Source organism: Dama dama, chromosome 3 (genome assembly GCF_033118175.1).
Source record: "Dama dama isolate Ldn47 chromosome 3, ASM3311817v1, whole genome shotgun sequence".
NCBI lineage: Eukaryota > Metazoa > Chordata > Mammalia > Artiodactyla > Cervidae > Dama > Dama dama.
Window position 1 is genome coordinate 36,108,835 of NC_083683.1, and position 12,094 is coordinate 36,120,928.

The 12,094-nt window shown below is 40.1% G+C and overlaps 1 protein-coding gene across 3 annotated transcripts in view; it reads right to left on the bottom strand.

The window, feature by feature from the left end:
- Nucleotides 1–2,172: 2,172 nt before the first annotated feature.
- POC1B (POC1 centriolar protein B) overlaps nt 2,173–12,094 on the bottom strand; it is a 99,015-nt gene continuing 89,093 nt past the window's right edge. For all 3 annotated transcript variants that reach the window (XM_061125632.1, XM_061125617.1, XM_061125625.1), the window contains 2 exons: nt 7,467–7,685; nt 2,173–3,737 (listed from right to left, as the gene is read on the bottom strand). In XM_061125632.1, the coding sequence (XP_060981615.1) occupies nt 3,633–3,737; nt 7,467–7,685 (324 nt within the window). In that variant the 3' untranslated portion in view covers nt 2,173–3,632. The remainder of the gene's footprint in view (nt 3,738–7,466; nt 7,686–12,094) is intronic.

Sequence of the window (12,094 nt, forward strand, 5' to 3'; positions counted from 1 at the left end):
CAGTGCAGGAGACACAGTTTTGATCCCTGGGTTGGGAGGATCCCCTGGAGGAGGGCCTGGCAACCAACTCCAGTATTCTTGCCAGGAGAATCCCACAGACAGAGGAGGCTGGTGGGCTATATGGGGTCGCAAAGAGTCGGACACGACTGAAGCGACTCAGCACACAAGTTTATACTGTAAGTTTATATTGTTTATAAACTTACTTTATAAGTTTATATCTAAGTATATTGTAACACGGGATTCATAACTGTTACAGTGAAGCTATGAGATTTCAAAGTATGTCTGTGTAGACTGAATAGCCTATCACACAGTCTCCAGCTGTTCTAGGAGTGAAACTTCCTAGTGCTGTGGGACAAAATTGATCATTAAATGCCTTCCAAATGCTTGAATTTATGATTGAGAGACATAGAATATTGGAGATATAGAATGTTCCCAGCATTTCACTAAACAGAGAATGTTGTGGTCACTACACCCACCCTCGATTGGGCAGCCTGAATTCAGAATGGAGAAAAAACAGGATACCAGTACTAGATAGTGAAGATGCATATCAAAGGAATAATATCAATAAGCCCAGACTCTTGCATCTTCTTATACATTCATAGAAAAGTGCTAAAATTCATTAGCTTGAGATATCTGGTTTTCTTTAACGGTAATCTTTTAATGTTCTGACTACCTAGTTTGTCTTTGTTTTGTTATGTTGTTTTATTTGCAAAACTTCTATTTATCCTGGCTCCTGTCTTACCTCTTTAGAAAAAGTCCCTTAGAGTTATCTGAGAGGCTGTATCTCGGGCTTAAATCCTCAGTAAGTGCACTGAAGAAAATATTCTCAATTTTTGGGTTGAGCATTTTTTGGGATACCTATCTGTTGAGCTCCTCCTATGAACTGTGCTAGTTTGGGAATCTAAAGGTGACAGTGCTTACTTTTTGAGAAGGTTAGTTCACTGTGGAAGAGGCAGAACTGGAACGGTGTTGCAATCTTATTGTACCAGGGCTAGGCAGGGAGTGAATGGAGGGTTACTATTTCACATAGGCTGATTAGGAAGGGCACCTCTGAAAAGGCAACATGTGACCTGGGCTGGAATGTTATGAGCGAAGCCTGGGGACAGGGCTCCAGGCAGAGGAAATGGTAAGGCCAATGCTCTCAGGTGGGAGGCGTTTAGCTTCTACAAAGGGAAGCAAAGAAGCCACTGTGACCAAGGGCAGTGAGTAAGTGTGGCCCCCAAGGGAAAGGGGAAGGTCTAAGATGAAGGGGTGGGGAGCACATCACCACTGTCAAGCCTTAGGCTTTTACTCCAAGATGGGAAGCCCTGAAGGGTTTGGAGCCAAAACAGCCACATGTTTGAACTCCGGCTTTTCAAGAACTACTCTGGCCTGCTGTGCAAAGATGACAGTGGAGACGGTTAAGAGGTACCACAGTAATTCAGGGAAGAGACAACGGTGGCCTGTTTTGGTGGCTGATGGAGGGGTGAGAAATGATCAGGTCTTTCATGTGTTCTCATAAGATTTGCTGAAGGAATGGGAGTGGAGTGTAGGATCAAGGATTCAAGGATAACTCCAACCTGAGTGCCTTGAAGGAGAGTTGGAGGTCCGGACACTAGGGGACGGAGGAGCTGGCTGGTGGTTGAGGGTACAGTGGGGACTGGCTTTGGGCACATTCAGAGATGGCCTGCCAGGTCTTCCAAGTGGAGATGTTGCTCATGCAGCGAATAGGCAGCTAGGACAAATGAGAGGCTGGAATCTGAAGGAAAGAATCCTCAAAAGCATTAACAAAGGTGCGGGGGAGGGAAGGAGGATTATAAAATATCCCTCCTGAAAAAGTTTTAAGGCTTTTAAACTTCTGTCATCACTGTTTTTATATCACTTATAATAAAGGTCTATGACTATAAAAGTATGTGGCAACACCATGTTGCAGGAAGTGGTTATAACTGGTCAATAGTTTCTAAACTGTCGGCCTGAGGCCAATAGCACCAAATCTCCTGTGAGCTTGTTAGAGATGCAAATTATTGGGCCCTGCCAGACCAGACCTAGTGAATCATAAACCCGGGGAAAAGCACCAGAACTGTTTTGACAAGTTCTCCAGGAGGTTGTTATGAAGGTTAAAGTTGAGTGAGCTAGATAAGAAATTTAGTATTATTTCTAGATTTTAATCATTTAAAAGGAAACAACTTTTTTTTTAAAGGCAAAATGTCTTTATTGTTTGAAGAATAACAAAGTAAACAAAAATTGGTATGACATTTCATTTCTTAGTCTTCTCAACGAGGTTATAAAAAATACAATGCCACTTAGTCTTACAAACTCTTGAAATGGTCTAGAAGTTCCTACTTAGTATTGTATAAAAAGGCACTTAAAACACACGAGGTGATAAAACAAAACCACCTCATAAATACAATTGAAATCACTTTGAGGAGTTTCTCAATATAGACCCGTACGTAAATAGGACATTTTTCTTTTCCAAAACATAGTATTTTCCCCATGGTATGCCTGCAGGCATCATAAATGTGGACTGTCTTCTCCCACCTTCTGGTTTTGATATAGGTTAACAGAAATGCAAGCTAAATTCATTTTTTTCCCAATTTAATCTCTTATTTTGTTTAAGATAAAATCCTTAAATTATAACCAAGATCGTTTAGAATGTTTTACTCATTTTCATTTTGTTTCAAATCACAATTAAAAGAAGGAGGTAGACAATGATGCAAATAAATGTTCTTTTAAAGTCCTTATATCCAGGTACCAAAATCACCCTAAACATTCCTGAAGCATGTGAACACACATGTGTGTATATTTTTAAGTGTTGCTGTTGCATGGTTCTGGGTTTTGAGGATTCTGCACTAATTTAATCTTCATAAACTAATATCACAGGTTTGGATATAACTGAAAACATTCAGTGCCTTCATCTACGGAAGAAGATACGTGTACTTCACATATTTCTAACTCTTCATTTTCTTCCAGGTTGGTCAAAGAATAAGCAATGTATGCCGTAAATTAAATCAAAATCCCTGCCATATGTCCTGTATGTGCTGTTGCTAATTAAGATAAGCGTATTCTTGCTGTGGAAATTCCGTGGTTTGAGAGTTTGTGAGATCATCTTTTCATCAAATGGCACAGGTAAGAAAGAGTAAATTTTTTTAACTGAGAAATACAAGTCAGATCATTAATTCATTCTCAGCACATAAAATGCCATTTTAGAGGTAAGTGAATTATTTCACCCTAAGGGTACTGTTCACTAAAGAAGTACACTAATTGTTGAAGGAATTGCCCGAATATGGTCAATTTGAAATAACAATGAAATCCAAAGATTTGGTTATTTTCCTGGCAGGATTTGAGCTATTAACGAAAACTGACATTTAAAAAATAATATTGGCGGGGGGGGGGGGGATATAGAGCCACTTGAATGCTTATCACTTTATTACTGGAACCATAAATAGTGATGATTTGAATTAGTCCTAGACATTGATTGGTATGTTTAAACTGGTCCTTAATTATGCCTTTTCTGCCTTTTGTTCTGTTGCTCACCCTTTTAAGAAACGCCATGACAATTAGCACATGGTTGCATTGCATGAAGCATCTGGTACTACCTTCCTGAGTATATGTACATGTGTTTATTTCTCATGCCTCTGCTCATATTTTTCTGCTCAAATTTTCTGTTGGATCGCATTGAAAAGCTTTTGCTGATTTTCAAGGCAGTCTTTCAGCTTATCCTCTGTCAAAGTCAGTCGCTGCTCCAAAATTGAAACAGTCTGCAAAAAAGGAGGACAAAGTCATCAGTGCCTGGTGATCTGGTGGTGAGGATGATGGTGATAATCTCTGCACTGATCTTTTTCAGAACTGTAATGCCTACCCTTTTGCCAAGAGGTTGGCCAGAAATGAGCTCCAGAACTTGCTCCGTTTCTGCACCCCACCACAGGGCAAAGCACGGCCAAGCCGTTTGAGGAAAGGGGAAAAAGAGGAAGCATTTAAGGAAAAAGGAGTAAATGATCAAGCCTCTATGGACAATTCTAAAGTCTGATCTTCTCAAGCATCAATGCCAGAGAAGAGACCACATGAGGCATGTTATATAGTGTCCCAGGTAATGTGGAATAGGGGAGGTGGGACGGAATGCCACATGCCCCACTACTACTTAAATGGCATCACCGGTCATTCAGCCACAATCAATCCATGATGGGCCATATCTATATTACCCTAGACAGCTGGATACCTAGCTTACTTTGAAAATACAATGACTGCCACTCATTTCTGCACCCAGAAGATGACAATAGCACCTCATAGGGTTGGTAGGAAGACTGAATGAAATCAGGCATGTAAAATGCTTAAGCTAGTGCCTGGCACAACAGGACTTTATGAATCTTAGCTATTCTAACTCCTTCAGCCAGTAAGTAAGTATATGACTAAACACACACACACAACTACTTTTAAATTGTAATTATCGATCACTTCAGTCTTTTTTTTTAACTTCACTATAAACTAGATTCAGGAAATTGCACACTAAAAAGTGTCAATGAATTCTCATGAGAAAAACACCTTTGTGACCTGCACCAGGTCAAGAACTAGTGCCTTGCATGCACCTTCCCCCATAACAGCCACTATCCTGACCACTATAGTAATAATCTGCATGTTTTTATGGTTTTACCTTTCAAATATGCATCCCTAGAAACTAAAACTTTAACTTACCCATTTAATCTGCAGATTCCCCACTTCCTTGCTTTATTTTCTGTATAATTTGTCTGTTTACAGGCTCAGGCCATCTGACCTGTAGATTCCCTCCCAGACTGGATTTCAGGGACTGTGCGCTCCAGGTGCAGGTAAATCTGTTCTTTTACTCTCTGTATTTTATATAAACTGGAAACGGGATTCAAAGGCTTGATAAGACTCAGACTAGGTCCCCCGGTAAACCTATTCTTTCTTCAGAGGGCAATGACATTCTATTTCTATTTATTAGTTGGGATGATTTATAAAATACACTTCCATATATTATTTGGTTACCTGGAAGTACAGTTCATACAGGAAAAGCAGCACAAATGCATGGTTACTTTAGTCAATAAGTTTCAAGATAATGAATTGATTCCCTATCAGTTTCTGACAGTAATCAATTGTTCTTTTTGTTTTTTTTTTCCTATTATCTAATAGTTTTTTTTCTCTCATATTCCATACTATAGATCATGACTCGTTATGATTGGCCTGGGAAACAGGCCAATCAAAACTAAAGCTGGCACGAGGTTGAGAGAAAAACTGCCTTTTAGAGGCAAGAGATGTCTGATAAACACAAAGTCACCTCCAGCATAATACTGCAGTTAACATGATCAAAATTAACAGCAATGCTCATAATACTTTCTAATATTTCTTGGGTGCCTACTATGCTCCAAGCATTTTGCCTGATATTTACATACGTTATCACAATGCAAAAAGCAAAAGCTTTTGATACGTATATTATCAACACCCATAACACTGGTTAACTCCAGTTACCTACTGTCTGAAAAATTATAATGAGAAAGTGATATTGTTGGGTTGGCCCAAATGCTTGAGTTTTTCTGTAACATCTTACAACTTACAGAAAAGCCTGAACATTTTGGCCAACCCAATACAATCTGTACTGAATTATAAACACTGCCACAGGGTTAGGAGGTATTCAGTCATCTGTCATTGAAGTGAATCAGACTGTGTTTATTTCACTTGCTGTTCGCCCACAGATTCACACTGTTCCCATTTTCCAAGTGCACTGTGCCTGCTTTTCACTTCTTTCGTATTTGAAGGGTAGTCAGTCCTTCCAGTTAAAAAAGTAGAGACTTTCAGTAAAGTTTAAAGTGGTCCATTTAACCCTGAATCAGGGAAAAAGGGGAAATGGGTCACGAAGCTGATAGAGCAGAGGATGGAAAGACCCTCAAGAGGACCTGCCACTCAATGTGGCAGCGCAAGTGAGGAGCCAGGGCCCTGGGAAACAGGCCCGTCAAAACTAAAGCTGGCGGGAGGTTGAGAGAAAAACTGCCTTTTAAAGGCTAGAGACGTCTGATAAACACAAAGTCACCTCCAGCACAATACTGCAAAGCAAAAATTGGTGATTTTCCTATGATGTTCACTGAACAAATCTTATGACTCCAAGGTCTCACAAGACTTGTTTTCACAACCTGTCATGACCCATATCCATGTCCCTTGACTCCAAGGTTCAGAGATGTTATCTAAAGGGTAAAATTTTTAATTACTGGCTCTAAACCCAGAAGGGAACGTTAAAAGACCCATGCCAAGGCCTTGAATTCTCTGGAGATGAGAATGGACATCTGAATGATTCTTAATTGCCTGGGCGATTATAATGTACAGCCAGGGTTAAAAACAAGAATTAGATAACTTCTACACAAGAGCTATTTCAACTTGAAATATTTATTCTGGGAAAGTAATTGACATCTCTAGTTCACGTCATAGCTTCTTTCTGTACAACTTGGGACGGCATCTGCTCTGACAAATATTAGTATCCTCATCCTGTTTATCAAAGAATGATAAGAGTTATTCAAAAGAAACACCAAGGAGAGCTGGAAGGACAGCCTTTGATGTATCCATTTTAATACACTGCTTCCATTAAATGACATCTAAATTTCCTGACGAAGAGTTGGAAGACCTTTGGTATGTTAAGATTCATGGTATTCCTTCTTTCAAAGGTAAACTGGCATTCTTTAAAGCAATTATCCTTCAATAAAAAAATAAATTAAAAAAAATTGCTTAAATGTAATTAAAAGGGATTAAGCCATTACGTCTTTCCTTTTCACTGTAAAATTAATTATTCACTACCTGCATGACTATATAATGAAAGTTAATAAAAGAATGTATACAGTGTGGTAAAAAAAAAAAAATGAATGCTGAAAGTCATCCTGTGCAGTAAAAAATAAACTGAAATTTAGCATCAATGAAAAAAAAAAAAAGACTGGGTAATATTCTAAAAGGGGAATGCGAAAACCTCGTCTCCAGAACAGAGTGTCCTGTAAGAAGCTTTGGAATGAGGGAAGTTATACATTGGACAGAGGAAAATATCCTCAGAGTGAAAACTAAAAGCACTGCCAATATTTCATTCTAACTGAAATGATTAATCCCAATACATTTTTTCTTTTGGCCTTAAATATTTCTTTGATGATATCCAAATCTGAATACACTGCTTTGGAAAATTCTTAGGGCAAAACATTACTGTTCAGAATCAAACTTATAGCATGAAGTACCAAAATGGTTCTTCACTGTCTCCTCCCCTCCCTTCTGGTCCTCAGATGCCAGATATAGTAGTGTGTGTATGCACACGTTTACATACGCATGAGCTCAGACCTTGCCTCCACAAGATCTAGAGCATCTCAGCAGAGCATGTGTTGCTCTGTTAACTACCACCTTTGAGCTTGCTAAGAAGGGAAGTATCCCCCCTGCTCTGCTAGTTCTGCAGCCTGCTGTAACCAGGATTTTGTACATCTTACCTCTAAGCGTGAAACATGCCAACCCACCTGTGTCAAAACATTGAGCTGTTCCATAATATGCTCTAATGCGTCGGTTACAGCAAGCGGTATGCTTCTTTGACTCTCAGAAGGGAGGTCGCTTACGTCTTCTGTTTTCTTTTTCAAGATTGTAGGTGAACATTCTGATGACATTAAAGAAGGATTCAAGAAATATCCGCAGATCTCTTCACCCTTGTCTGGTAGAGTTCTAACAGTGGTTTCTGTTGTCTTTGACACCATAGAAAAGATGGGAAGAGTTATATTTTCTAAACTTTAAAATTATATATAGTTTTAATATTTCTCTTTTAAAAGCCCAACTTTCATTTAATTTTCATCTTCAACTACTGCAAATTACAATTACAAGAGGAAAAAAAGGCTAAAAAAGAGAATGGAGGAAATTCACAATTTTCCTTGATTTTTTTTTCAGTGAAATACAGTTTGTATGTTGTATGTATCTGTCTGAAGGATGAGGTGTTATACATTTAAACAGGTTGTTAAGTGCTGTCTAATTCTTGATTTTTAAAAAGTCACATCCATTGAGATGACTATTATTTGATTTCTCTGGGGAGGAGACAAGATGGTGAGACAAGATAGTAGATGAGAAGGACTGGGGCTTGAGTCCTCTCGTGAAACACCAAAATTACAACCAACTGCTGAAGAACCGTCGACAAAAAAGACTGAAACCTATGAAAAAAGATATTCTACACTCAAAGATGAAAAAGAAAACACAGCAAGATGGTAGAAGGGGCTGCTTTCCCAATATAATCAAGTCCTGTAACCACTGGGTGGGCAATAATTAAATAATTAAACCACAGAGGTATTCCCACAGGAGGGAGCGTTCTGAGCCTCACTTGAAGTTCCTGAACCTGGGGGTCTGGCATCAGGAGGAGCCCCCAGAGCCTCTGACTTTGAAGAGCTTGAGAACAGAAGCTCCACAGGACCCACTCTTGGAGGGCACCCAGAAGATTTCAGATGCACTGCAGGCCAGGGTGAGGTAGTAACTCCACAGGAGCCTGGGCCGGGCCTGCCTAAGGGTCTCAGAGGGTCTTCTGGGAAGGTGGGGCTGCAGCTCACTGTAGGGTCAAGGACACTAATGGTAGAGATACTGAGGAATATTCACTGACAGGAGCTCTCCTTGAGGTTGCCATTTTCGCACTGAGACAGGGCCCCACCCAACAGCCAACAGGCTCCAGTGCTGAAACACCTCATGACAACCAACCAACAAGGTGGGAACGCCTCAGGAACACCTCCCAAACGGTGGGCACCCCATCCATCAGTAGGCACGCTGCCTAAAGTTGTCCTGAATGTACAGCCGCCTCTAAACACACACCTTGACACAGCCCTCCCACTGGGAAACCTGCACAAACCCCTAGACCGGACACATCCAGCAGGAGGCAGACACCAGAAGCAAGAGGAACTACAATCCTTCAGTCTGTGAAACAGGAACTGCAACCACAGAAAGTTAGACAAAGTAAGATGACAGAGAAATATGTTCCAGATGAAGGAACAAGATAAAACCTCGGAAGAACAATTACACAGAGTGGAGATAGGCAATCTACTGAAGAAAGAACCCAGAATAATGATGGTAAAGATGATCCATGATATCAGAAAAAGAATGGGGGCACTGACCAAGAAGATACAAGAAAATATAAAGAGCTAGAAAATATAAACAACAAACAGCTGGACTATAACTGAAATGAAAAATACACTACAAGGAATCAATAGCACAATAAATGAAGCAGAAGAACAAATAAGTGAGCTGAAAGACAGATGGGTGGAAATCACTGTCATGGAACAGAATAAAGAATGAAAAGAAATGAGGACACTCTCAGAACCTCTAAAACAACATTAAATGCACCAGCATTCCCCTTATAGGGGGTCCAAGAGGAAGAGAGAAAGGGTCTGAAAATATTTGAAGAGATAATAGGTGAAAATTTAACTAACTTGGGAAAGGAAACAGTCACACAAATTCAGGAAGTGCAGAGAGTCCCATATATTAATAGATAAACCCAAGGAGGAACACGCCAAGACTAATACATGTTAATCAAACTGACAAAAATACAATCGACACCACAGAAATACAAAGAACCATAAGAGACTACTACAAACAACTATATGCCAATAAAATGGACAACCTAGAAGAAATGGACAAATTCTTAGAAAGGTACAATCTTCCAAGACTGAATTAGGAAGAAATAGAAAGTATGAACAGACAAATCACAAGTACTGAAAGTGAAACTGTGGTTTTAAAAAATCCTAACAAAAGTCCAGGACCAGAAGGCTTCACAGCTAAAGTCTATCAAATATTTGGAAAACAGGAAACATCTATCCTCCTGAAACTATTCCAAAAAACTGCAAAAGAAGAAACACTCCCACACTTATTCTATGAGGCCACAATCACCCTGATTCCAAAACCAGACAAATTGTTGAAGTGAAAGTCGCTCAGTCATGTCCAACTCTTTGCGACCCCATGGACTATTCAATTCATGGAATTCTCCTGACCAGAATACTGGAGTGGGTAGCTGTTCTCTTCTCCAGGGGACTTTCCCAACCCAGTGATTGAACCCAGGTCTCCCTCACTGCAGTCAGATTCTTTAGCAGCTGAGCCACCAGGGAAGCAAAACCAGACTAAGATACCACAAATAAAGAAAATTACAGGGCAATATCACTGAACACAGATGCAAAAATTCTCAACAAAATGATAGCAACGCAAATCCAACAATAGGTTTAAAGGATCATATACCATGATCAAGTGGGCTTTATCCTAGGGATGCAAGGACTTTTCCATGTCTGCAAGTCAATCAGTGTGATATACTACATTAACAAATTGAATAAAAACCACATGATCCTCTCAATAGATGTAGAAAAAGCTTTTGACAAAATCCAACACCCATTTATGATTAAAAAAAAAATAACAAACTCTCCAGGATGTGGGCCTAGAAGGAACCTACCTCAACATAATAAAGGCCATATATGACAAACCTACAACTGACATCATACTCAATGGTGAAAACCTGAAAGCATTTCCTCTAAAATCAAGAACAAGATGAAGATGTCCACTCTTGCCACTTTTATTTAACATAGTTTTAGAAGATCTAGCCATGCCAATCAGGGAGAAAAAGAAATAGAAGGAATCTAAATTCAAAAAGAAATAAAACAGTCACAGTTTGCAGGTGACATGATACTGTGTGTGAAGTGTTAGTCACTCAGTCATGTCTGACTCTGCAACCCCGTGGGCTGTAGCCCACCAGGCTCCTTTGTCCGTGGGATTCTCCAGGCAAGAATACTGGAGTGGGTAGCCATTCCCTTCTCCAGGGGATCTTCTCAATCCAGGGATTGAACCCGGGTCTGCTGCATTGCAGGAAGATTCTTTACTGTCTGAGCCACCAGGGAAGCCCAACATGATTCTATAAAATCCTAAAGATGCTACCAGAAACCTACTAGAGTTCATCAGTGAATCTGGTAACGTTTCAGGATAAAAACTTAACATACAGATATCTCTTCCCTTTCTATACACTAAAAGGAAAGATCAGAAAGAGAAATTAAGGAAACAATCCCACTTACCATTACTTCAAAAAGAATAAAATACCTAAGAATAAACGTACCTAATGAGGCAAATAGGAAAAGGAGTACGTCAAGGCTGTATACTGTCACCCTGCTTATTTAACTTATATGCAGAGTACATCATGAGAAACGCTGGGCTGGAAGAAGCACAAGCTGGAATCAAGATTGCCGGGAGAAATATCAGTAACCTCAGATATGCAGACAACACCACCCTTATGGCAGAAAGTGAAGAGGAACTAAAAAGTCTCTTGATGAAAGTGGAGGAGGAGAGTGAAAACATTGTCTTAAAGCTCAACATTCAGAAAACTAGGATCATGGCATCTGGTCCCATCACTTCATGGGAAATAGATGGGGAAACAGTGGAAACAGTGTCAGACTTTATTTTTCTGGGCTCCAAAATCACTGCAGATGGTGATTGCGGCCATGAAATTAAAAGACGCTTACTCCTTGGAAGGAAAGTTACGACCAACCTAGATAGCATATTAAAAAGCAGAGATATTACTTTGCCAACAAAGGTCTGTCTAGTCAAGGCTATGGTTTTTCCAGTAGTCATGTATGGATGTGAGAGTTGAATGGTGAAGAAAGCTGAACACTGAAAAATTGATGCTTTTGAACTGTGGTATTGGAGACGACTCTTGAGAGTCCCTTGGACTGCAAGGAGATCCAACCAGGCCATCCTAAAGGAGATCAGTCCTGGGTGTTCATTGGAAGGACTGATGCTGAAGCTGAAACTCCAATACTTTGGCCACCTCATGGGAAGAGCTGACTCACTGGAAAAGACCCTAATGCTGGGAAGGATTGGGGGCAGAAGAAGAAGGGGACGACAGAGGATGAGATGGCTGGATGGCATCACCGACTCAATGGACATGGGTTTGGGTAAACTCTGGGAGTTGGTGATGGACAGGGAGGCCTGGCGTGCTGCGATTCATGGGGTCGCAAAGAGTCGTACATGACTGAGCAACTGAACTGAACTGAATGAGGCAAAAGACCTGTACCGTACTCCAAAAACTTTAGGATGCTGATAAAAGAAATTGAAGATGACAAAAACAGATGGAAAGATATCTTATGTTCTT